We start from the raw sequence: 26,502 nt of genomic DNA on the forward strand, positions 1-26,502 counted from the left end.
GGTATTATCTAACCCCACTATAATGAGACACAGACACCTGTTAGATTTTATAATTGCCTTATTTACCTAGGGCTGGGCAGATATTTCACCTACGCTGGCTCCATAACCTTACCATCCATCTCCCAGCCCCCATCCAATGCCATCCTCCTTAATCTCCTCATCTGGTCTACCTTACATCCATAATCCCATGCTACTTGCCTATATTCTTCATCTGGGCCTTTTCACGATATTATTGGAGTCCTTCCTCTCTGCTCGTGTGTGTGTGTGTGTGTGTGTGTGTGTGTTTAAATCTACACTAACCCATCCTGGCATCCTCCTTCCTCCTCTTTTCCTGTCTGTCGATTTCCCAAGATTCCCTCTCCTCAAAAGCCCTGGAACCTTAGACACACCTGCCTCATGAGGCCTCTAATTAACCAATCAGGTATAATGACTTAGGCAGGTTTACAAAACAGGGATAGGTGTAGCCAGATCTTGAGGGCCAGCCTCAGAACAACCCCCGGCAGAGGCAGGCCAGCAGAGAAGCAGATTTAGAATCTATCTCTGCACATACGCTCGGGCTCGTTTGTAGATGGCAGTGACCGTTGTGACCCTGAACTTGAGTGGGACAACTGTCAATCTGATGTGGCAAGCTGGGCCTTTGGTTTCAAAGATGCAATTTATATACTAAGGGTTAAAAATAGATGCTTAAATTGTTAATGTATGAGGCCCCATTTAAAAAAAATAAAAATAAATAGGTTATACTAACTCCATTTTGAGAACACAGCCTTAAACTTAAATGGGAGGGATGCCCATATTCATTCACACTGAAGACAGGACTCTTCAGTGTGGTGTAGGTCTGAGTGGCCCGTTAACCCAATACACAAAGCCCACAAATCTGTGACTGGCCCTCTTCACTCTCCACTGGCTAGTGCATTTCTGCCTCATCTTTCCAAATCCTCCTCTCTGGAGTCTCATTCCTCAGAGTGGTTTCCTTCACTTGAGCTGTCTATGCCATCCTCCTCCAGGTTCTCACACCCCAGGCTGCCTCCTAGTCTCACCTTAAACTACGGTTAAAAACCACTGCCACGGTTAATAACCTATCCAGGGGAAGGTGGCTCCTGACTTCCTATGACTTTTTTTTTTTTTTTTCTTTTGAGACAATGTGTCACGTTGCCAGGCTGGCCTCAAACTCAAGATCTACTTAAGGCTGCCCTTAAATCTGGATCTTTGTGCTCCACCTCCCAAGTCCTGGGATTATTAGACATGTCCTACGACATGCAATCCCTTCATTCTGATCAAACCACAATTACTCATTAGAACAAAGTATGAGGACACACAGGTGTGAAAATGTCATCATAAAGCCCGTTATTCTGTATGAACAAAAGTTAAAAAAAATACACATAGGAAAAAAAAAAAACCCTTCCATAATTATGGCCCATAGACTTGTCTTTCATAATTCCAAGGCATGGCCCAGCCCAGCACACAACACAGAGTGGTTGTGTCCAACTGAACTGAATTCAAACTGATCCCTCCAGCACAGACCTTTGGGGGTGGATGTTTTTCCTCCTCCAAATCCCCACTGTTCATAGTCTGCATTCAAAGATGCTGCTTTGTGTCTCCCTATCCTGGCACGGCCCCACTTGGCAGGTAACGAAAGGAATATGGGGTTTCCACCCTGAACCCCATCCTCCTCTTTCTACACCACGCAGCATCTCTGCCTGTACCTCCTGCTTAGGGAATGGCTGATGGATAGTTATGGCCTAGTTGCCACACACGTCTGTAGCTGAGGCTTCTGCCCTCACTGCTGAGCCACCCCATTCTGGACAGGCCTGATTTTGGTCAGTCACTGGAGCTGCTTGGACTTGGGCAGTAAGACAGTCTAATAACAACTTGTGAAACTCTTGCTCCATTCTCCTGCCCTGACATTTCGACCAAAAATAAGTGCTTGTCCACAACAGCCTTTTCTTTCTTTTTTTTTATATTTAATTTTATTTTTTTCTTATCAGTTACATTTTATTAACTCTGTATCCCAGCCGTGTCCCCCTCCCTCATTCCCTCCCAATCCCACCCTCCCTCCCTCATCTCCACCGTGCCCCTTTCCAAGTCCACTGATGGGGGTGGACCTCCTCTCCATTCATCCGATCTGGTTTTATCAGGTATCTTCAGGACTGGCTGCGAAGCCCTCCTCTGTGGCCTAACAGGTCTGCTCCTCCCTTGGGGGGTGGGGAGGTCAAAGAGCCAGTCATTGAGTTCCTGTTAGAAATAGTCCTTGTTCCCCTCACTATGGGAAACCAATTGGTTACTGAGCTACCACAGGCTACATCTGAGCAGAGTTTCTAGGTTATATCCATACATGGTCCTTGGTTGAATGTCAGTCTCTGAAAAGACCCTGTGCCCGGATATATTTGGTCCTTGTGGAGCTCCTATCCTTTCCCCATCATACTAACTCCCCTTCTTTCATATGATTCCCTGTACTCTGCAGAAGGTTTGGTCATGAGTCTTTGTATCTGCTTTGAAAACACTGCTAGTTAGAGTCTTTCAGATGCGCTCAGTAGACTCCTGTCATACGTTCAATGCACATCCCATCTGTCTTTCTAAACAAGGATTGATCATCTTACCCCATGTCCGCTCTCTTGATTATCTTTTTTAGGTGTATAGATTTCATTATGTTTGTCATATCTTATAGGTCTATATAAGTGAGTATATACCGTGTTTGTCTTTCTCCTTCTGGGGTATTTCACTCAGAATGATCTTTTCTAGATCTCACCATTTGCCTACAAATTTCATGATTTCCTCCTTTTTGATTGCTGAGTAGTATTCCATCGTGTAAAAATACCACAATTTCTGTACCCATTCCTCCGTTGATGGACATCTGGGTTGTTTCCAGGTTCTGGCTATTACAAATAAAGGTGCTATAAACATGGTTGAGCAAGTATCCCTTTTGTGTACTTGAGGGCAAAGTTTGGGTATATACCTAGCAGTGGTATAGCTGGGTCTTGAGGAAGCACTATTCCTAATTGTCTTAGAAAGCGCCAGATAGATTTCCAGAGTGGTTGTACCAGTTTACATTCCCACCAGCAGTGGAGGAGGGTTCCCCTTTCTCTACAACCTCTCCAGCATGTGTTGTCCCTTGAGTTTTTCATCTTGGCCATTCTGATGGGTGTAAGGTGAAATCTCAGGGTTGTTTTGATTTGCATTTCCCTGATGGCTAATGAGGTTGAGCATTTCTTTAAGTGCTTCTCTGCCATTCGATATTCCTCTGTCGAGAATTCTCTGTTTAGCTCTGTTCCCCATTTTTTAATTGGATTACTTGGTTTGCTGCTTTTCAGCTTCTTTAGTTCTTTATATATACTGGATATTAGTCCTCTGTCAGATAAAGGGTTAGTGAAGATTCTTTCCCAATCTGTAGACAGTCGTTTTGTTTTGATGACGGTGTCCTTTGCTTTACAGAAGCTTTTCAGTTTCATGAGGTCCCATTTATTGATTCACAACAGCCTTTTCTAAGAGCTGTTCACATCCTGAACCAGATTTGTGAGCCAATTATGCATGGTTTCTTAATCACCCCTTTCCTTCTGTCTAATTGTGTTTATTCTATCTAACATACAATCAAGATGAAATGTTCTTCAAGGCAGGAGGCAGTCCTTTCTAGTCGCCAAGGAAAAGGGGAAGGTCCCTTTGAAGGAAACTATTGATCAGTAGCGATGTACACAACTGAACTAATGGAAGGTAATCTTGGTAGCAAGGACTTTGTTGCCATTTTCTACACACCTGGACCCTCTTCTCAAACCCACCCCATGGCTTTTTTATTCAGCTCTATGCTCCCACAAACATCCACTGTGACTGTGCAATACATACATGTTTGTTTGGTTTAAGCCCTGTTTTAGTTTCCACCCACAGTCTGAACTCCATGTGGGTAAGGGCTTTGTTTAGTTCGCTGTTGTGTTCTCAAATGCTAAATAAATGACCAAGTGCACTAAAAGAAACGTGTTTTTGGCACTTCCTGTATGATAAGAGGTAAGGGAAAAAAACATAAAAGAAGATGGGGGCCTTTTACAACCAAATATGGATCCCAACCCTGTGATTCTTTTATGCGCTTTTCTCTGATAAATAACCCTATCAAAAAACAGGCCTCCACTAAACTGGTGCATGGTAAAAACAAGCAGGGCATCTGATGCTTCTAGTGCTCCAACGAATTCCTTCCTCCCAGCTCCTGTGCGTCAGTGCCCCAGCACCCCGCCCCGCCGATTCAGAAAGCTATCATTCTGAAGTGATTATGCACCAGCAGGCATCTGGAACACATTTTGTTGTTAAAGGCTCAAGTACACACGGTGTGCAAGAGCCCCCGGGAGAGTCTATCAAATCATTATTCCTGCCAATTGGAACAGTACACTGAGCACCGTTTCCAAAGGGGGACGGCCAGGACCACAAACACCAGTCAGGCTGTGACTAGAGAGCAGGCAGGCATCACTTCAAGTGCTCAATTACCAGTAACTCACTTTGGTTTTTGTTCCCTCTTTGGAACAAGTGTGATTAAAATAACTGTCTTGCCATGGCTAGAGAAGCCATCATTTTTCTGGGTGGGCTGAGCTGATGCTCGTTAGTGGGTATTCGGTCCCTGTCTTTCCGCTGAGAGTTGCCGCTCTTCCTCCTGACAGACCTCCCCCCTTCTTCTCACTAAGCCTTGATGCCGTTGTCAGAGGCACTGAACTTCACAATCATCTGGGGTTCTCTTAAAATATAGGCACTGCTCGCCCCCAGATTCTGAATCAAAAAGTATGAAAATGGCTCCCACAGGGTGCGTGAAAAACACACTCACTCTACTTAGACGACTTTAATGCCAAGGGCCAGGGACCAAATTTTGAGGAACACAGTTCCATATGTACATCCGACACCACCTTTGTTTCTATAAAAAATGGACAGTACTTTTTAGTATTTTTTACACAGACGCTCTCAGACTGATAGAGTCTAGTCATCCTCGCTCATGCTCGCCCCACTCCATTACTGTGTCCCTGTGTTCCCTACTCTACCCCAGCCCACTTAAATTACTCCTATATTCAGATTCCCTAAGCTCACTCTGAGCTTGTTTCTCCTCTGCTCAGAATCCTCCCACAGTTCCCTATTAGCAGCAACAGGAATCCTTCATTCAGTCTGGTGCTCAGTGCTCTAGAATTAGCACGTCAAGGCCCAAGGATTTGCTGGGCCCACGAGGCAACCCTGAAGACTTTCTTTACTCATGGACATAATTAAAAACATACTGAAAACATTAAAGATGCTGCAAACCGGGCATCCAGGAAGTCTAAAAGGGCCAGTAACTCCCTATGAAGAAACTTCCTCTTCTCATCGTCTCCCACATTCCAACCAGCTTCCCACAGAGAACAGGGAAGTGATGAACCTTCCTTGTAAGGGCTTCATCTTTGGAGGTTCACCTTTCAGTCAGATAGAGTTTTCACTAAGACAGACAGACAGACAGACACACACACACACACACACACACACATACACACACACACACACACACCTTGGGGGAAAGTTGTGGTGGGGAGGGAATTAAGGCAGATGGAAAGAAGGGTGTAGAAGGCAGGGTAGGTGGAGGATGGAAAATAGAGATCCAGAGGAAGAGATTTCAAGAGAACCATGAAAGTCCCAGAGAAAAGTATGAATGTGAAGGTCACCAGCCTCTAACCTGCAGAGTCCAAGGAATGGTAGAGAGAAGGGGCACCCACTGCCTCGCTCCTTCTTGGGGAAAAAGATGGAGCATGTCCGATGAGGTGAGGGCACAGAGAGATGGAAGTATCACCCTGTACTCCCTCCAATCATAAAGCAACTCTGCTCCCTCCTCCTTCCTTTGGCCCTATTCAGCTAAGCCTCCCAGTGGAGGCTGGGTTTTCATTCTGCCCAAAGAGTCATGCACTTTATACTTGAAAATATCTGAATGAGTGGATTATCACCATTAAAGATTTAAGTGGGGAATTTTAAACGGCTAATTACTGCCACAGGCAAGTGGGTATTATTCAAATATATGCTACACAGAACAGCGTCAGCAAGGCTGAGCGAACATCACTGACTTTAAAAAACGAGACTAGGGTAATTTGTCTCATAGAGGTCAATTCTTAAATGATGGGACACATGGAGAAGTGGCAGGGCCTGAGTGCGACTTTTCTTGTGGCATAGAGGATCAATCTTGGGCTGTCAGTGGCTACATAACATTGGAAAAATCTCATCCCGTGGAACCAAGTCCCCTACCAGTGCTCTTTGATCAGTGGCACAATGATAACCCCCTTGGCCCAGGGCTGTGTCTTAGTGTCCCCCTAACCCCCCAGCAAAGTGCTGCAGTGTAGAGAGAGGCTAGGAGCAAAAGCCCTCATGTCAGGTAGACTTGGGTTGAGGCTATGATCCAGTGTCAGGTGCTGGGTCAGAAGTGAGTTCGCATAACCTTTCTACCCCTCAACTTCCTCCTCAGAAAGATGGAGACCAAACTGCCACCTGCCTCACGGTGTTGGGAGCTTAAATAGGAAAAGGCAAGTGAAAGGATAAGATGTCCAATCATATTTCCTCACGCAGACGGTGAATCCTGAGCTCTGAACAATGTACCTTTTATAGACAATTTAGTCTCAAGAGTTGGAACTAATCTTTTCTTTGATGTTTGACCCTCTTTTCAACGTTCTTACCACAAAAAGTAGTCTATTTCAAATCTTGAAGCTGGCTCCTCACGTGTGTTCTCTCAGACCTGATTGGCTCCTCACGTGTATATTCTAAGATCTGATTGTGTGCACAATCCTTTTATTCTTAGACTTTAATCTTTCCTTCTGTAGGAAAAGTTTGTTTCTAGATTCATATTTTGGATCCCCTCCTCCTCTTCTTCCCTTTGCTCTTCCTCCTCCTTCTTAGTTTCCTCCTCTCCCTCCTCTTCTTATTGCTGATCATCCTCAAGGCAACCTGCAATGCTCACTTTTCATTACATAATATTGTTAATTGGATTACTCAATGGCCAAACTGATTTAGTCTGATTAAGGAGCTAGAGTCACTACAGTTAATACATGACTGATTATCTGTAATTTAAAAAATACTCTCAACTGTCTTTCAGGCATTTGTTTTTTGGCAAACAAAATCAACAAATTAAAATCTACAATTTTCCACATGAAGCACCAGGAAAATCAATGCAGGAAGGTCCCGGTGCAGCTCAGGAAGTCCGGTTCTAATTGTACCAGAACATTGTCACCAAGCAGGGTAAATCTTGCTGCCGCTCCCCTGTCAGCTTATAGGAGTGGGCTGCTTAAACACGATATTCTTTTTAAGGGAAGCCATAGGAATCTCAAAGGTGCTAATACCCTCCTTAACACCACAGTGGACACATCCATCTTTGTCCAGTCAGCAGTGGCCACTCAGCCAGACTTTCTGTCTCTGCTCTGCCTGTACCTTACCTGTCTGCATTCTGACCTTCCTAAGAACACTGTTCCAAGTTCCCTGCCTAGGCACCAAGAACCATTGCAACTCTCACCCCCACACACCAGAGGGAACTCTATGCTGGACTCCACCATCTCCTATTTCTTTTGCTTTCTGGCCAGAACCAAGACAGCTGTGTATCACTAGGAAGTCCTAAGGTGCATATGTCTTCTCTCAGGAGCAGGGCCCTCAAACTAGAGCTAGACCTCCAAGTCTCTAGCACAGAGACTTGCATACAATAGACATTACAAAATACTTTATAGAGTCATCCAACAAAACAAAAAGCAAGCAACGAAGGAAGGGAGGCAGAAAGAGATGACCTTCTGGAGTGCTCTGAAAAGAGTTTCTCTGATGAAGAAAATGCACAAGCAATTTACTTCTCTCAGAAAGAGTAAACACCCAGTTACTCCTTGTTCTTCCCAACCATAATAGGTCTACGTGGGTTTGGAACCAGCCTTTTGCATACATGGGAAGCCAGAGGAGTTACGGTACCATAAAAGGTTCAAGGTGGAGAAATGGCTGATCCTGTCATGGAGTGCTTTTATGGCGGTTTCCCAATGCTGTTCTACCCTAAGATGAAAAAAAAAAAAGGCACTGAAGAATATTCCACACTGACTGTATAGCAGGCGTTCTTCTCTTTCTTCATTTAATGAATCCAACTTTCAGTTTTACCTTTAAATCAAGTTCCCTGCATTCTTCCAACCCAGCAGGAACAAAGAAAGCGGAGAACACACCAGTTGGGACGCAGGGAAGGCAGTCAGGCTAGTTCTAGAAAAAAGTGCTTCAACGGGATCTCTGACACTGACATCCTTGGCTAACATAGCTCTGCCTCACACTTATTTCAAGCCCTAAAGGACAACTTATTCCTACCTGGAAAAGATCTGACTTAAAAATGTCAATGAAGCAAGATGGCAGACAGGCAGAGGTTGGCTTGCTCTCCATCATCCCATTAGGGGTCTCTGTCTCTTTCTTCTGTCTGTCTCTCCATTTTACATCTTTGTTTTACCTTCCCCTCCAGCTATGCCCATAGTAATGGCTTCCATTTTTTTACGTCTGCTTCCCTCTTTTTTTTTTTTCTCATTGCCTGTCTATGTCTGTCTCTGCCTGATGCATGTGGTCTGTCTTCCCCTGAACAATGTGAATCTTTCTGCCTCCTCTGCTCTTATTTTCTGTCTTCCTGTGTCTCTCCAGAGGCTTCTTCTAGGACACCTGGGACGTGGAACAGAGGATCTACTTTCTGGTCCTGGCACTACCATAACCTAGCTGTGTGGTTATGTCTTTACATCTCTGGGACCCATTTCCCTCAACTGGCCGTGCTTTCAGGCATTGGGAGCTTTGAGGTTTAATCACCGAATGAAATGGATTCCTCAGCCAACCCACACAGCAGATGCTGGTATGGGGGGGTTTCCTAACAGCACAGGCACCAGGGGGCACCCGAGGATCATGGAGAAAGTGACTAGGTGCCAGGAATACACGGAGTTTGCATACTCTGTCAGGAGAAAGGTACTGTTGTGATCAGTCCTGACTTAGAGGTGGGAGAAACAAACAAACAAACAAACAAACAAACAAACAAACAAACACCCTGGAAGCATTATGAGATGGACTGATTTGTCTATGTTCTGCTGGTCACAGAGATCAGACATGTTCAGACCAGAATTTTCTGGCTTCTGAGCCAGTGCTGTGTCCACCATTCTGCACTGCCCTGGCTGATGATCCCTGCATATGACCCTTTCATGCAGGCTACTGAGAAAATATCTCTGGATCCCCAGTGTGCTCAGCCATCTTGGGTCCAGACTGCAAAGGGTTCAGAGCACTCTCCTCTTCTCAGACACCGATCCTGACCACTCACACCTTTACCTGAAACTGGACCACGAATACCGGATTATCCTGCATATTGACTTGTGTGCTCTGGTAGAGCTGTTCTGTGTATTTTCTTGTCTCATTCTGACTAACTGACAAGGTATCTCGCCAGTATTTAGTTCAGTTCTGGACCCGTGGAAGAGTCCTGGATTTGTTGAATAATCAGTGAGCATTGTGGCATGCGTGAGCATCAAGATTATGTCCCTGTGTCCTCAGCCTGGGCCATGAACACAAAGAACCTCAAGCTATCGTATCACAGCCCTCGTAGGCTAGGAACAGCTACTCACCAAGAAGACAACTACTGCATGGGGGAAGGAGAACTAGTATTCACTTGACAAAAGCAGGTGGAGGGGGTCTTCTAATAACTCCCCGTCAGCTCATCAAACATACAGAGAAGCCCAGCTCCCTAAAACACAGCTAAAAGCTGTGGAGATGTCAGAAAGAAAGGACTCCTAATCTCTGCTTTTAAGGAGACCAGAATGAGCGAGGCATGCAGTTTTTAAATGGAATTTAACCATGAGTAGTTATCAAGATTTCTTTATTCTTTTTTTTTTTTTTTGAGACCCAGGCTCAGATAGCTCAAGCTGGCCTTGCACTCACTGTGTAGCCTAAGATGACCCTAAATTCCTCATCTCAAGTGCAAGGATTACAGGCACATATTTCCACACTGGGCTGAAACAGGGAAATAGCTTGTGCAGTCTCTCCCAAACTAGGACAGGCTCACGCAAGCCTGGCGGTCAAGAGACAGAAGAGTGCACTCGTCACTCTGACCCTCAAGCATCTGAGTTCAGCTGTCTGCTGAAACACAGTTCAGATAACTGCCAGGCACTATTGACCGACTGGGTGTCAGGTAGGCAGGTGAGACCCACCAACAGATTTGCTCAGCCTCATTTCTCCCAGCTACATGCATATCTACATGTACAGAGAATAAATGGGAGAGCAAACGATAAAGCAAGAGGGATGATGAGTAAATAGTTATGCTCTCAAAAGTCACATTTACATACCCTAGAAAGAATGGTGGAGTTGACCATTCTGGGGATTTGGTGCTCAAGAAATACCTAAGCCCTCTCACACCCACCTCCCAATCTTCTGTCTGCTTTTCACGGTGACAGCAATATGATAAACTGAGATGCTTATTTTTAAGATGTTGTAGATGCATTTTTATTACATCTTTCTCTCTTTTAGTATAGATGCCATGTGGCCGCAAGACAGTCTGACAGATCACAAGAACCCGGGTGTGACACGCTTCCATCCTCATAGCTGTTCTGCGGCTCTCCAGAGGCCTGTCTGTGTCACAGCAGGAGGCAGAGGAGGAGCCCACTATCCCACTTGCGTTGGTGGCCAACATCACCTTGGCAAGTCACAGAGAGTTTTATGGAAGAGGCTATACCCCTCTCCTGTCTGTGTGAGGCTGGCACCCCACTCATCTGTCTCACGTGCAGACCAGACAGCTTCCCTGAGCTCTAAGCTTGGGGTGATGAATTTGTCTGGACAGCTCCAGATGGCACGAGCAGGCAGCTAACTCATCTGCTTCTCCCTTCCTGCCAGCCCCAGGTCTCAGAGCTGACTGGCACGTCAGCCGCGCTCACCCCTGGGGACTGAGCTTCTTTCTGATGACTTCATCAAATGTCAGTCAGGAAGGAGTACCACAAAGGAACTGGAGGAGCCCAAGAAGAAAGAGCAAGCTGGAAGGTCTCTGTACTCATGCCAATTTCCCTGTCTCCCAGAACGTGTAACGATGGTAAAGATGCCTCGTATCCTTCCTGTCCACCTTGGGCAGCAAGTGCCAGGCTCTTATCAACAGGAGCTGTGAAGACATGTGCCCAGGTTCTCACTCTCTCATGCTGGACTGTACTCACGCAATAGCAGTGGAGAATGGGAGGAGCGTGAACTGGCACTTCCTGTGTAGAATACTGAAGCTCCTCAGCAGCCATGGCTACAGGTGCCTGACAACAGGTGTTTGTGTGCAAGTGTCTCATCCTCCCTTCCCAAAAAAGTCAGAAGGAGATAACCTTGGCCTTGATCTTGGGTCCAGAGCCTACTCAGCTCCCCTTACTCAGTGTATGAGTCCTCTGGGGCAAAGCTCCCAGGGTCCCCAAAGACAGAGAGACAGAAAATATAAGGGGAAAAGGATGGATAATTTCCTCTAAACGGGCATTTGTGGCATGGCTGTCTTATTACAGTAAAACCAATCATTTCATTATTACCTACGAGCAGGGACAAGCAGAATAAGTCAAGACCGATCGTGGATGCTCAGCGATTGACAGCCCTTGCTACCCCAAGATGTGCGCCCAGTGTACCCAGTGAGATGGAGGCTGTGATAGGGTGTTGGGGGTGGGGGTGGGGTGGCGCACAGAGCCCCTTACCTGCTGCACATCCTGCTGGAAGACGCACAGCTGCAGCCGCTGGTGAAGCCGCACTTTGCGGTGCTGCCAGATGCTCTCGAGCCGCCGCTGGTGGTGCAGCACCTCGTGCACCACGTCCAGCACCTGGTGTACCGCCTTGGAGTAGTTGGCTGTGGCCGTGAGGGACTCAGAGTTGCCAGGACTCAGGGGACGCTGCAGGACATCCAGCAGGGCTTTGCCGTCCTGGCTGACCTGCGGGGGAGGGGGGAGAAGGAGCGTTCAGGTCAAGAGCCCAGCCCGAGGGAGAGCAGAAGCAGGCAGGGTCAGAGACAGGCAAGGAACATCTGCCCGGGGTTTTCTGATGAGGCTTGATGCCCTCTGCCTCACGGGCTCATCACCACCAAGGAGTGTGCCGGCCACATGCTATGTCTACGGCCACACACTGTGTCTATAGCCACACACCATGTCATCTACAGGCCAGAGTAGAACAGAACATCCAGGCGAGAGGGAGAGAGATGCTGAGGGATGGCTACCCGGTTGTGTGTGAAATCCTCTCTCCCATCTTCAAGTACAGCTGACTGCACGTGGGCAGGGAGTCTGCCTTCTTCTTTCTTGACCTTTTCCCCAGTGTCCACAACAGGGCCTGCCACACCATAGATGCTCTCTGAGGATTCTGAGTGGCTCTCTGAGGATTCTGAGTGGCTCTCTGGCTACATCAACTGGCAGAGGTTCATGTCAGAAAGAAAGCCCCCTGGACCGCCACCCTAAATCTCTCCCTTTTCTTCCTCAGCTTTCTCTGCCTGTCCCCAAGCTTGTAGATGTATTAAGGATGCAGCGGTCCTCGGCACCCTTGTCTGTAAAGGGGGAATGATAAAGGTACTCACGTCACAGAGTGGTGGTGGGTATTAAACGGGTTAGCACATACAGAGTGCACGGGACGCAGCACACAGCATTGGCTACCATTTTCTTTTCTGTTCTTTAAATATTTTTCTGTTTATTTTATGTTTATGGATGCTCTATCTGCCTGTACACCTACATGCCAGAAGAAGGCACCAGATCTCAATATAGATGGTTATGAGCCACCATGTGGTTGCTGGGACTTGAACACAGGACCTCTGGAAGAGCAGCCAAGTGCTTTTAACCGCTGAGCCATCTCTCTACAGAAGTAGCCTGCTTAAGACTGATGAAAGACTTTTCTCTAAATAAAAATGGAATAACCCCACCTCCCCAATTTCTTTCTTTGATCATTACTGGTTCTTTTACCTCCTTCTATGTAACTGCTTTGCAGGGTAGGGTAAGGGCCTTAAGACTGTAGACACACCACTCATGTTCTCTCCAACTTCACCCTCAGTACTGGTGGCGGTGGGCTTGCACCCCCGTCATTCCTGTCCCTGGACCCGTGCCACAATCAGAGGCATTGCTCATTCGAAAAAGTGGCATGGTAGGATCAACGACACTGGCCCTGCGGTCCCTGGCAGAGCTCCCCCTGAATATGTGCCCCTCCCTCTTGAAACAGCAGATACTGGAAAACTGATGAATGTGACAGTTGACTAGAATCAACGTTGAAGCAGGTGTGGTGTTGAAATGGCCTTCTTCTCCTACTGGAAAGGTAGAATGAGGGAGGTGTGTCTCCCTAGCCTCTAAATGATGAGCCAGGAGCTGTTCCCAGCCTTGGAACTTCCCCTTTCTTTTCCTCAGTCTTATGTGGAACTCTGGGACACGGAAGCAGCTATGCGCTTCTTATGAGTGTCAAAAACTGTTGGGGTAAAAGAAGTGATGTCGTAGAGTTAGGCTAAAGGCGAAAGAGGAAAGCATCATCATCCAGTGGCCCTGCCATCCCTACGTCCTCATTTATTGTTAAGGGATGTGCAACTCATAGATACGGCAGACACGACACCCTCCAGAGATGTGAAGAGATGACATCCTAAGCCTAAGGCCAGGACAGTTCTCCATGGGGAACTCTGAACAAATACTGTATCTTGATACTATGCTCAGGGCTGGGTGGTGAAGACAGTGGGCCAAGTCCTAGAGCTCCCAGGTCAAGGTTCCTAAGGATCCGAAAGAAGAAAACTTCCTTTTCTTACCGTCCAACCAAGATTATTCCATTATTCCACATGCTACATCCTAGAACCCTCATCCGACACACGTAGACCCTGTGGTTGTCCCTTTGGCTCTTACCTCTGTGTAGGCCTGGGTCACCTGCTCATACAAGGACTGGTGGTGGTGGATTGCCAGCTCCAGGTCCTGCATCTCAGACGGAAGGCCGCCTTCGCTGCACATCTTGCACCAGGCCTCCACTCCTGACAGAAACTGGAAAGAGATGCCAGGCGGGTGAGCGTGGGACACGGGGCGGAGGGTGAGAAAGTTAAACAGTAGGGAGGGCCAGACACCTTGGGAACAATGCCGAGAAGTGTCCGTGTTTCAGGGACACCTTCAGGAGGCTGGCCTAACCCCTACTAAAATGTTCTGCCAGAGAGACATTTGGAAGGTCTAGTTTCTACAAAGAACGGGGCAGGGCCAGTCATCTGGGATGTTCAATAGGCTCTGTCCTCCAACGTCTCCAAAGCGCAGGCCACCACACAGCCCATAGAAAACGAGCACTCCCTACACATTCGGGCATATGAGAGGGGCTGAATGAAACGCAGTGAGAGTTTGCTGGCTTGTGCCGCCTATGTACACGGGATTACGGGGACAAGCACAGGACACCCCAAGGATATCACTAGCAGCCTGTGGGGCCTTGCAGAGACTCCTATAAGGTATACAGGTTAAGATTCAACAGGACAGACTGTTGAGCCCTGTCCCTGAGGTATAGTAGGGAAGGCCATGCTGCTTCTTTGGTGGCATCAGCTCCTGGGATGTGATGTATAGACAGACCTTAGCGGACATCAAATCATTCAAAAATTAAAATTAACAACTGTGGAAAATGATGGGTCCCCTTGCATAAAGGGTGAGCTTTCTAAAAACCCCTCTGATTTATTGGGTGGAAAAATTACACCTTTAAAATGGAAATAATTCTTCACCCAACAGTCTGGAATGGTACTGTCTGTGAGTCGATCGCCTGGATGCACAGCTCCATTTAAATTAATTGCCTAAATACCTTCTTATCTCATTACCTAGAACAGCCCATAGGGGGACAATAAAGAGCCGCCTAAATAAACGCTTAAAAAATGGTCTTGAATTTGTTCTGTTTTTTTTTCTTCCCAGCTACAGAGACACACGGTTTATGAGTTTCCCTGAAGGACTGGTAATACCTGAGGAGCCTGCACTAAAATAGATCCAAATAAACTTGTTTCGGAGCCAAACCAATCCAAGTCAGAAAACAAACCACTTTAGCCTTTCTAGTTCCTTTCAGTCTGGCTCCGTGTTTTCTTCTGTAAATATGTGACTTGCTCATCCTGGTGCCTGTCAGTTCTTAGCCCCTGGCCTGTTGGCTGCTACTCTCAGTTTTACACTCTGTATGTCTTGAGGTTTCTCTTGGCAGTTGTGGAAGACTGCCAGGTACTATCCAGTGTCAGGTAGGACATGCTGGGAAGCTTCCTGCTGGGTTATTGCTCCACCTGTAGGGAACTTCACAGAGAAACCTGGGAGCAGCTTGGCATTCTTGTGCCACATGGGGATGGAGGGATTTCCAGGTTTCTCTCACAGAAGTCCTGTAGCAGGTCCCACATGGCGGTCAGCCTAAAGCAAGGAAGCCGGAGACAGAGGGAAGGACCGAGTCTTCCTTTCGAAGTAGATAAATCCGGAATAAAGTGAGCAAATGATAGAGCTGAGGAGAGAACAGTCTGGACATCAATGTTCTAGGGATCCTATAAGGGAGCCAGGCCGTACTTAGAACAAAGAAAAGATGTGCTGAGGCACCTCTCATGTAGGGCCATGCCTTGATTCATAGCAAGCATTCATTGCAGAGTGCAGGACAGCTACAGATGGAAATAAACACAGCTTGAAAAAAATAAAAAATAAAAGGATGCTGGGTCAGTGTGTGTGGCAAATGCCCATGGTAGTAATGCCTCCCAGTTGTAAGCACATCAGACAGCCTGCATGGCCCATCTATCGAAGTCCGTCTCCTCCCAACATCCCGGGAGACTGATGATTAGGCTCAAACTGGAGAAGAGGACAGGGGCTCGGAATGTCTGAAGGCTAACAGGGAGGGGTCTGAGGACAGAGCCCTCATGTCTGGCCTCAACGTCAAGACTGCATCAAGGATCCCATGTTAGACTGGTTGGAGGGAGGGATTTAAGATATGACCATGTGTCTGAAACTCCTCGACCTGGGAGTTACCTAAACAGAACACCTCGGAAGAAATGCAGAAAACCATAGGCAGTTAATGTTCAAGCCAGAGGCTTCTGGCTTGAAGCTTCAGCAGCCCAGAGATGGTATGCTTTTAGCAGTGGGTGCGAGAAAGTGTTTTAACAATCAGTCCATACACATAAGCACATTATAAATTTTATTGATATAAAGGCTATGCCACCTCCGGTGTAACTTATACAAGTGCCGTGTGTTGCGCTTTCATGTAGCCAATCCACTCTCATGGGTGCCTCTGATAAACTCTTGTACCCACAGTCAATCTACGGTTGGTAAGAAGTGACAAGCTGGACAAGTGGGTCCAGCAAAGCACTGTGATATTTTTGCTTAAATTAAGAAATAAGACAAAGCTTGCCCCTCAGGGATGTGAGAATGAATACTGGAAGATTATTCCTAGATTTTACGTGCAGCAGTTACGGACAAGATGCATTTTTAAGTGTATTTTAAAACATAGATATTTCCATTTGCTTACGGTTCTACAGTAGACCATCAAGTCCTTATTTGCAGCATTTGATGGCTTCCATGGTGTGAAATTCCTACATTTTAACGTTTTAGCCTACCAACGTGATATCACTGAATGGGAAGTAAGAAGCGACGGCCAGGAGTATAGAACTCTGTAGTATTTCCATCATAGAAAATGTAAAAATATCTCCAAGAACATAGAGTGTAATAAGATATGGTAACCAGGAGGTGATGAGTTTAACATGCATCAATGCTGAACAATTAACACAAAATTTCTGAAAAAAAAAATTAACAACTAATTTTCCAGAAGCTGGTTAAAACCAGGACCTGACAGGTTCTCAGTTCATGTGCCTGGAGTTTCAGTGTTCCTCTTTGTAAAATGGGCTCAAATAGCTATTGCATGTAGTAAGAGTGACCATTATGTCCACTCACTGCATTATTACTAACTTATTATTATCCACAGCAAATACCTAACAAATGTTTCATGTAAAATTACTTTACTCTCAGCACTCAGCCCTTTTGTCTCTGTTCAGAGCACACACACACACACACACACACACACCACTTGCAAGCAGAATACAGTCTTTTAAGTCCTCTCCTGTTTATGCAAAAAGTAAAGCCATAAGTTACCAATGTTCCTTGTATACATAGGGCAGACCGAGGTTTACTGCCAAAGCTATGCAGTGGGCTCTTAGGGTTCCCTGTGGATACCATGGATGTGTGTTTTCCTACCCTGCCATGTCCTGGTGCCCTGGTCCTACATGCCTCCCACTGTCACCACCCGCCACAGAGACTCCGGGTCTTACCTGCTCTGCCTTCTGGTGGAACACAGCAGACATGGCCAGGATGGTGCTGCGTTCGTCCAGGGCCGCAGCGAAGCTCTTCCACTCCTGGTCTAGTTGCGTGGAGATCTGCTTGATTTGCTGGGAGGCGTAATGGCCGGCCTCTGAGAGGCGGGAAGCGACAGACATGATGCGGTTGATGTTGACATAGGCGTTCTAGGAGGCAAAGCAGAGGAAACACTTAGAGGGACAGACTGAGAAGGTAGCCCATCCATTGGGCATTGCTGGGAGAAGGGTATACGGAGAAGGAGACCACCGGGAACCGAAAGCCCGAGAGAGGCCGGGATAGGCCTCTGTATCTGTAATAGTCCCAAGGGAAGTCCTTACAGAGCTGAGACATTTCAACCTGAGAACCAGCCCAGACTGTAACACGCATGCGAGCAGTCAGTCTGTGTGCACTCCTATGGAATCATCAGGTCAATGAAGCTGCTCTCAATGGAGTGGAGTACCCTTTGGAAGCGGTGGACCATGCATGGTACAAGCTGAAGGAAGCAGAGACATCTCTCTTACTCTGGAGAGAGCCGTACGCAAGACATAACTGTCCCCTACAACATGGCAGAAGGGGTAAAGACAGACGGTAATTAAACAGCTTCCCATCACCAGCCAAAAAGTCCTTCCCACCCCCTGTCTTTCTCATTCTCTGCCAAAAGACCTGAGGCATGAGCCAGTAGCCAGGATGTTCTTTGGAGGCCACAATATTATTTCCACCCCCAAAAGTAAGATCCTTCTTCTCCCCGTGTGACTGGGGAACATTTCCCTAGTGATTCTGAAAGGCGCCAATAGGTGCCCCTCAGTACACCCACAGGAACTTCCCTGACCCGCTCTTCCTTTTCACGCTGTGTTTTGTTTACATCCATTACCGTTTTTTGCTTGCCTAGTAAAAACCTCACGAACTTGTGTGTTGTTTCCCACAAGGCCGGCAAAAAGCTCTCCAGGAAGGAACAAGACCGAAGAGAAAGCCCACCATCCCGGCGCAGCGGTGACTCTGATTATTTTTTAACTGCTTCCCCCTATTAATTTGTCTATCAAAGCAGCCGTGTAATGTGGCATCCTTGGGGAGGCCCTCGGCACACAAGATGCCCGGAGGAAGGAGCCAGGTGATTCGCACTCTCCCTCTTCGCTACAAATCTTCTCAGATGATGATAGATATTCTTCCAGGAACACGGGGCAGCATTTTCCCTGGGCTCCGTGAGCCGTGCTGTAGTTCATTAACACTCGGGGAGGCTTAATGGAAGCTCCCTTGTTTTCCCTCCACCGTCCCCATTCATCTCAGCTGTCCTCAGCCTCCACACACTCCATCCTAAACCTGGGCCACGTTGATAAGGTTTCTCTTCATTGAAAAGGTCTCTGTGGAAGTTTAAAAGGTTAAGTGAGGTACGGTGAGCACAGATCCATTCTGGTGTTTAATGCGCCCCCCCCCCCCCCCCCCGTGCACCATCTCTGTTTTTAGCATGGCATGAGCCCTTCCTTCCACACATAGTGCATTTCCTTAAGAGGGCAAGAATGGCGATGTAAACAACCACTCTTTCAGGACCAGGGATCATTACTGGCACTGTTTTCTGAGTTGGAACACAAATTCACTGAAAAACTAAACTATTTATAATAGAACTTCCAGAAAAAGCAACAACAATGCACTTTGAAATAGAAGAGGGAAAGAAGAAGAAAAGGAGGTGCCAGATTTAATAGTTTTTCTCTCCTAGGGGATAACAATGAAGTCCTCCCAAATTTCTTGCTTCTGTCGTTGTTTTTTTATATGGGTTCATCATCACAAGACAGACCTTGGGTGAGATTTTGGGGGAAATACTTGGCTTGCGTTCTCTCCCAGGAAGGAGAGTGAGAAAAAGAGTCGTGAGTGGGATGGATAAAGGGCGTATTTATCAATGGGTCGGCGCTATGAGCAGCTGGGAGCTGGGTGCTGTCTCCCTGGAGACCTTTGAAGAAACTATAAAATGCACCTCCTAGTGATCCTGCTGGCAGGTGTAGGCTCTGAGCTCTCGGCACACTAAGCCCCAAAGCTCAGTGGTTAAAGGTCCCTCTTAGAGTAACTCTGGCATTTGCAACCTGACCTCCCACAGGCCAACTATAGTCCAGAGAGGAGCTACTGTCTGGACCGCAATCATCTGCAATTCATGCTCAGGGTACCTGTGGGGAAGTAGACGGAACACTGACAATGCTCCACAGAGCTATCCCCCCGACCGGGTTCCCATCCCTGAAGGTTCCTCTCCTCCTATTTACATAGATCTCTCCACAGTACTCCATTTTCCTGGGCTGGAGGAAAGCCTGGCACTCGGCTTTGGCCATGCAGGGTACAGGAAAAGCTGGAAGAATGAGACATTCACCACCTTTGCCACCTCGTGTGTTTCCATTCTCCTCCCACCCAGGGAACACAGAGAACAAACTTTCTAGCTAGTGCAGATGTCCCACTGTGGCCACCTCAGGAGACTGTTAGCAGCTTGTCACTCGCTCAAATATTTATAGAGAGTGGGGCAGGCTCTGTGTTAGGGGGCACAAGAGATCAAAGAGTGGGACACAATTCCTGCCCGCCTATTCTACAGCTCAGGGGTCACCATGTAAGACAAATCTTCAAATGGCTATGGTTTAAAGCAAAATTAAATCTCCGTTCCCACAGTAGTGGTTCTCAACCCTTCCCGGTGTCAAATGACCCTTTCACAGGGGCCTAAGACCATCAGAAAACACAGATATTAACATAATAATTCATAACAGTGGCAAGATTACAGTTAGGAAGTAGCAATGAAATAACTGTGTGGTTGAGAGTCACCACGCATTTCTTCCCTGTAATGAACTCCAGGGTACCCAGGCAAGTTACACTGCCAAGTTCATCACGCTCTTCATATTCTTAACCTAGAGCCAGAGGGAAACAGGCAGGTTCTAAAACGACTCCAGTACAAAGACAGCCACAAACCGGATGTGAAAGGAGGAGTGTGTGTGTGTGTGGGGGCTAGTTCCAAAACTGACAAAGAAAGAGGGAGACTATTTATAGCCTTAGTGAGTAAATAAAGAGGTTCATTAGAAATAAATGGCATTTCTGAGGCTGTGGTCAGTCCTTTGTGTGCTTCTGTCTCCTTTAAAGAACATTTGAGAGTCATGTCCATCCTTGGGACACAGCCAGCAAGAAAGGAGATCATGGCTCATTTAGCCTTTGGTCTGCTGTAGCTGTCCCCGCCACTCTCTTCCCTCTGCCTGGCTCTCTCATTATTTTTTCTTGACATCTCAAATGCATGTGCACAGCTGTCTATCTGTCAGGGCATCACTGTCACTGGGACAAACAGAATTACATATGAGTTCTGCTTCCAGCAACGACACTCCCTTAAGATGTCATGATGCCTCGGTGCCTCAGTTTCCTTACTTGCAAAATAAGGGAGTTAAAGTTAAATAAGTCAAGTGAACTTAGATCTCTCATCCCTGGGTGAGCAGTGCCTAGGAGGCAGGAACAGCGCTGCCTACCCAAGAAGTACATGGCTCAGCCTTGCTGTCCACGGGCCATATCCTGGGTCTTCACTGCCTTGCCTTATGAACCTCAAGTCTGGAGCCAGATCTCCTGAGTTCTTCATGTTCTACATGGCCAATGTCCCTGACCTCTTTACACCCTCTCTCCACCTTAGACCCTCTCCCCCAGCAGAGCTTTTCACACAAACCAGAAGATATAAACAACTTGTCTGATAGCTGGCTTGAGGGATGTCTTTGTGCACATACTGATCTCAAACTCATGATGTAGCAGAAGCTGACACCAAACTCTTGATCCTCCTGCTTCTACCCACTAAGTGCTAGGACTATAGGCTGTGGTAACCATGCCCAGCTGGTGAGTATCTTCTAACATCCTTCAGAATGGATTTATTAAATTCTCCATATACACTTAGCACTACTATTAGTATAATTATCATGGTTGGCATCACTTTTAAAAGTGTGGTGTAATGTGAGCTACAACTACAATCTATTCCACAGAATGCAGTCGAGTTGCCTCATGGTCTGTTGTATCATCTATCATCCTCTGTCATCATTTGGTCACCAGAAGGAAAAATAAGTCCGGAATAATCTTGCTGACTTGCAAGCCTTCTCTATTGGCACCCCCTTCCCTTTTGCTACCTATGGAATTCTCCATTTGTTTCATTCTCAACGCCATTAATCGGAGATTACAGGGTGGACAGCTCCTTCTCCTGTAGCTTTGTCATCTGCTGTGACCACTGAAATCAACAGAGCAGCCATTTTCCTAAGAACTACTTGGCAGAAACTTGAGCTTTCAGCCCTACAGAAAAGGCTCTCGCTTTGAACTTTGCCCTTGCCTTACCTAAAGTGGCTGTGAAAACATGCAAAGATGCTTACTGACAAAGATCCTGAGAGCTGAATTGTGTTCGTTTTGTGGTAGACTCTGAGGAGACACCAGTTCTAGTGGAAACAAGCTATGATTTTCATCACCTTCAGCTCCGTGTCAGTGGCTGGTTGCTTGAGATCATTGCCAGGAGTGTGCCTCCTTTGAATCCCATTCACTTCTCTTCTGAAAACTGGGACAAACGTCATACCCCTGTGGCCACAGCCCCCACTCTGATCAGATACTGTGTGTTACCTGAAGTAACACACAGTCAGTTGCCTGATAACCATTAATGTGATGGATGGCATTATCCTTTCCCTCATCCAGTTTCACCAGGCTGGCATTAACCCCAACCTGGACAACCAAATCAAAGTATCAGTAAAAAGCGCAATAAAAAGTATGTCAGCCACCCCAACAAACTGTCAGAATGCAAGCCTGTTTTACAGAGAGGACAGCACCAGAGAATCCAGACCCTGCAAATAATACCGTCTAAGCTACGTTCTTCTGATGCAGTGCCCTTCCATTCCTTAAGTTGGAAAAACGGATGACCCGGAGTCTTGAACCAGACTTCTTGAGACAGCTCCATTGATTGGCATGTGCTTACCACATCCAGAGCACCCATAGTTAGACTGTTTTGTCCTCTCCAAAGGGACACATCTGAGCACTATGAGCCGGAGAAGTTCTGTACCAGCTACGCATGTTGGTAGGTAGTTCCTGCTAATTTTGTTAGGCCTATAAAGGCTGGTTTAAAATATATTCCTAATTAGAGAACATATGCATTAATTATCAGGGATAACTGTGTTATCCCCCTTCTTAACATCACCTCTGTCTGGGTTATAGAGCCAGCAGAATTTATGCGCAGTCTCCTATTTTCATCCAGCTCATTCTTTTGTTATTCGGTGCTGGGGAGCGAACACAAAGTTCTGTATAGATTAGCCAAGTGCTTGAGCAACTGAGCCACGCTCCAGCCCCCATTGTCACTGAGGAGTGAAAGCTGTTTGAGATTTCTTTCTTCTCCATTCTGAACACGCTGGGATGTTTTGAATTTTAACAGATTTAGTATTTTTAATTGAAGCTAAGTTTATTTAATTATTTAAGTTATTAAATAGATCTGGCCAGGCTGTGCATAGTCAACATTAAAACTTCTCATATTTTCCCCATCTTTCTGAGTTTAGTAAGCCTTTTCTTTTTTAAAGTGGAGTCGGCTTGCAAACGGTCAAACAGGCGTGTTTAAACGACTATTCCTCTAAGGAGTATAAAGATTTTCAGAAGACAAGCTCATGTAGCAATATCCTTTCATACTTAGAAAATAAAAACAGAACGGACACAGGTCTTGACTTCACTTCTTGACTTCACCTAGTTGATTTTTAATGTTCACTGAATCAGTTGAGTGGCGTGTTTAAAGTCACAAAGAGACCAAAGGAGACAGAACCATCTCCCACTCTGCTAACCCCCCTTTTTTATTGCTACTTTTTTTCTTGTGTCCTGCGACTTATATTTTTATTTTGTCACACTCAAAGATTGCTATGAAGGGTTTTTTTGGAGATCCTCTCATACGACTTTCAGTGGCTTTGGAAATCATGTCCGGTATCAGTAAAACAATAGAGATTGTACCAAAGCGATGAGGCTCTACCAAACAAACCAAGGCTGCCTGAGAAGTCAGCCAACCTTCCCTCTCTCTCCAGTCTAACAAGATCATAGGTATCATTTATATCTTTGCAATCCCAAGCCCGCTTTGGGTCCTGGAGCTGCTAAAGCAGCAGCTTATGATTAATTAGTTTAACATTACCATGTAAACCTGCTGATCCCACCTCAAAGCATATGGGCACCGGGCCGGTAACATCTGGAGTCAGAACTGATGGTGTTGGAAGCTACAGTGCAGCAGCCAAGGGAGGAAATGAGCTCTAAGCGGAACCTCCTACCCTGTCCCCTCACAAACCACCACATGCCCACTAGGGGGCAAATAGGGAAGCTAATGGATGATGATCTGGTCTGGTTAGGCCAAACAGTAGGTCAGTCCAGGTGGAAGCCATCTGTCACTGCTAGCTACAGAGAGGAAAGATGAGGGACGGCCCAGTGCTCAGCAAAGATAAGATTGGCCCACAGATCCTTTAGTCCCGCTGGCCTGGCTTGTTGTAGAGATGTTTCCTCCAGCAATTGCTTCACAAACCATTAAACAGCCATGAAAACAATCGCCTGGCCATATGTCAAAGGGCCACAGAAACCCACAGCAGGTTGAAGGAAAAGAGAAACGCCCTTCTGCTTTTTCTTGGCACCGAGAGAAGCCTTCATGGAGGTAGGTGTGTATGTGTGTGTATGTGTGTGTGTGTGTGTGTGTCACTCGTGTGTCTTGATGGATAGATAGACACCACTGCAAGATTAAAAAAGGTAGATACAGCTGGTGTTAGATTCAAGGACACCGGCAGAGAAAGCGATTAAGAACACCACCACCCTTCAGGTAATTTTTAGGCTGTCTTTCATGTTGAACCCAGAAGCTGAAACTTCAGGTAAACACATTCATCAGCATTCTGTTTATCCCTTGGCCTTCCTGTACAGGGTCTGGCTAGAGTGTGGTCTGTGGCCGCAAAAATAGCAGTAGCCGAGGGCTACCTTCCGCAGCAAGTCATCACTTTTTAACACATTGTCTCAGGTGCCAGGTATGCACTTGAATGCTTGAGAAGTTCCACAGACGGGAACTCTGAGAGGCTGTCCCAAGCCAAAGTTATTCCTTACAGCATTTCTGACCTGACAGCAAGAATAGGTGGACGTTTGCCAAGCATAACACCATATTAAGTGTTGTGTCTAAAAGCAATACCAAGACCACATTTTACCCTTGCAACATTTCCAGCAAAGGCACGGCCCTTATCCTCAGGGTACAGAGGAGGTGCTGTGAATGCCCTGCCTAAGGCTACATGAGCAAGGAAGCAGAGAGCTGCAGCTGGCACCCAGTGTCCTTCCTTGCTTTCGCCATGATATTTTTTACTTTGCCCTGAATGTGAAAGAATCAGGCTGGCTATGGTGAACATGGTAAAGCGATATTTCTTCCAAAGGTTACGTCTCAAGGAAACGGGGCCTCTGGAGAGAGAATGAAACGCCTCTATCTTTGAAGCCTTTCTGTTATACTCTTGACTTGCTCAGGAATTTGAAGATTAGTCCCTTTCTAGAACGGGCAGAGAGGTCTAGCAGGTGGATTTCTTCCAGCCTCTCCCTTCTTGAAGCGATACTATCTATTAGCAAACCCAAGGCTACAGAGGAACAGAAATCTGTCTATATAGAACACAAGAAGTCCATGATTTCAAGGTCCCTTTAGTTGATAGCTTGCTTTGTTATTCAAATCTTAACTGTGTCACTTATGTATTTATTATCTGTCCCTCCCTCCATCCATCCATCAGGCAGGGCACAAAGAGAAACCAAGATGCAAAATTCTTACGCCCATGGGTCTTTCACGTCCTTAGGACACATCAAAGAATAAGCTGATGAGGATCTACTGGGCATGTATTTCAGTCATGTAAAACACACTGCGAAAAGAATAGAGCATAAGGGTTTGAGAAGTGCTACAAAAGACAGAAAGCCAGGGCAGGCTTTTCAAGCAGCAGTATCTGGGCTTGTCTCTAGAGGGAGTAAGAGAAGGAAGCATGTGGCCATCTGGAGAGACTCCTGGTAGAGCAAGCAGCAGAGCAAAGATCATCAGTCAGGAAACAGCAGGGAACCAGGGTAGCTAGGGCAGAGAAGCAGGTGGTAGAGGCTGAGATGCAGAAACTGATGCTGGCTTAGAGCAGGGTGACAAGAGGCCAGACTCTGGTGATCATTTGAGACAAGAGGCAAAAGGCTCTGCTAAAGGAAATCTTTTTTATTCTCCCTTATTCCCAGCTGTGTCATCAACTCTGACTTTTACCTTTTACTATTACCCTCCCATCAGTCCACTTGGCCCTGACCTCTCACTCCTTGCAAGTATCTGATCTGCAAATGTTTCACTTGCATGCCTTTGATCAGTCTCTGTCCACCACTTGGTCCCTGGCTGGTGTTGTCCGTGGCTAGGCTGGCACATGACACTGACACTTCCCACACGTGTCCTGCTTTGCAGGTTAAGGCCTTCAGTGAACATTATCTCATCTGACACGCCAGTTTTCACGGACCATTTCATGCCCTTCGTTCAACTCCAGGAGACCACAAAGAAGAGGCATGTGTCAGCGCTGGCTGAATTTTACACAAATTAACCTCCTGCCACCCGCAGACCTGGAAGCGAACGGGCAGCCCCCGTAGATCAGAACGTGTAAAAATGCACGTGAGCTGAGGGAGGCTTGGGGGAAAACACACAGAATACCGTACAGACAGCCTAGGGCAAAAACCATCAAGCCAGGCAGTCCTCAGAGAACAATGGATGGCAGTGGGAACAGAGGGGGCAGAGCTTGAGCAGAGAACCAGTCATACGGCAGAGGGTACAGCAATCTAGGACCAAGGGGAGGTGCCAATCAAGACAGAAGACTGAGTCAGGCTAGTGCCAAGTCAGAGGTTAAGCTGTTATCCAAGCCCTTGAGCTTTTCGGAATTGCCCTGAGCCAACGGCTGAGCAGTCAGTGTGCGAGCCAGTGTAGGGCCCTGGAGTGATGTTCAGATGCTCTTCCCCAGCCCAAGGCCTCCTGTGCTTCCCATCCAAAAGGGGCTGACTTCGGACCATTGTACAAAGGCAAAAGGGTATCAGAAGCATCAGTGGGGAGCGACAAGGAAAGGATAAATATGGGCAGGTGTTTGACACTGGGTGTGTGTGGGGGTTCTCTGCTCTCCAACAAACTCCACAAGGTAACAGTAATTAGCTGTAGAGAACTACTCAGGGCTAAAGCCAGTGGACATAATTTCTTCACATCAGACGGGCAATTCTCGAATTGATTTGCAATCTTGTACAGACTTCCTAGGATCCACGCTGCACAGTTAAAAATCTAGGG

General features: G+C 46.6%; 1 protein-coding gene across 11 annotated transcripts in view; it reads right to left on the minus strand.

Moving 5' to 3' along the window:
* Positions 1-26,502, minus strand: part of Kalrn (kalirin RhoGEF kinase) — a 575,471-nt gene that overhangs the window by 307,306 nt on the left and 241,663 nt on the right. For all 11 annotated transcript variants that reach the window (XM_055624991.1, XM_055624990.1, XM_055625009.1 and 8 more), the window contains 3 exons: positions 17,198-17,389; positions 13,806-13,937; positions 11,649-11,879 (listed from right to left, as the gene is read on the minus strand). In XM_055624991.1, the coding sequence (XP_055480966.1) occupies positions 11,649-11,879; positions 13,806-13,937; positions 17,198-17,389 (555 nt within the window). The remainder of the gene's footprint in view (positions 1-11,648; positions 11,880-13,805; positions 13,938-17,197; positions 17,390-26,502) is intronic.

The sequence above is a fragment of the Psammomys obesus genome, unplaced genomic scaffold (genome assembly GCF_907164565.1).
Source record: "Psammomys obesus unplaced genomic scaffold, mPsaObe1.curated_primary_1811, whole genome shotgun sequence".
Lineage (NCBI taxonomy): Eukaryota > Metazoa > Chordata > Mammalia > Rodentia > Muridae > Psammomys > Psammomys obesus.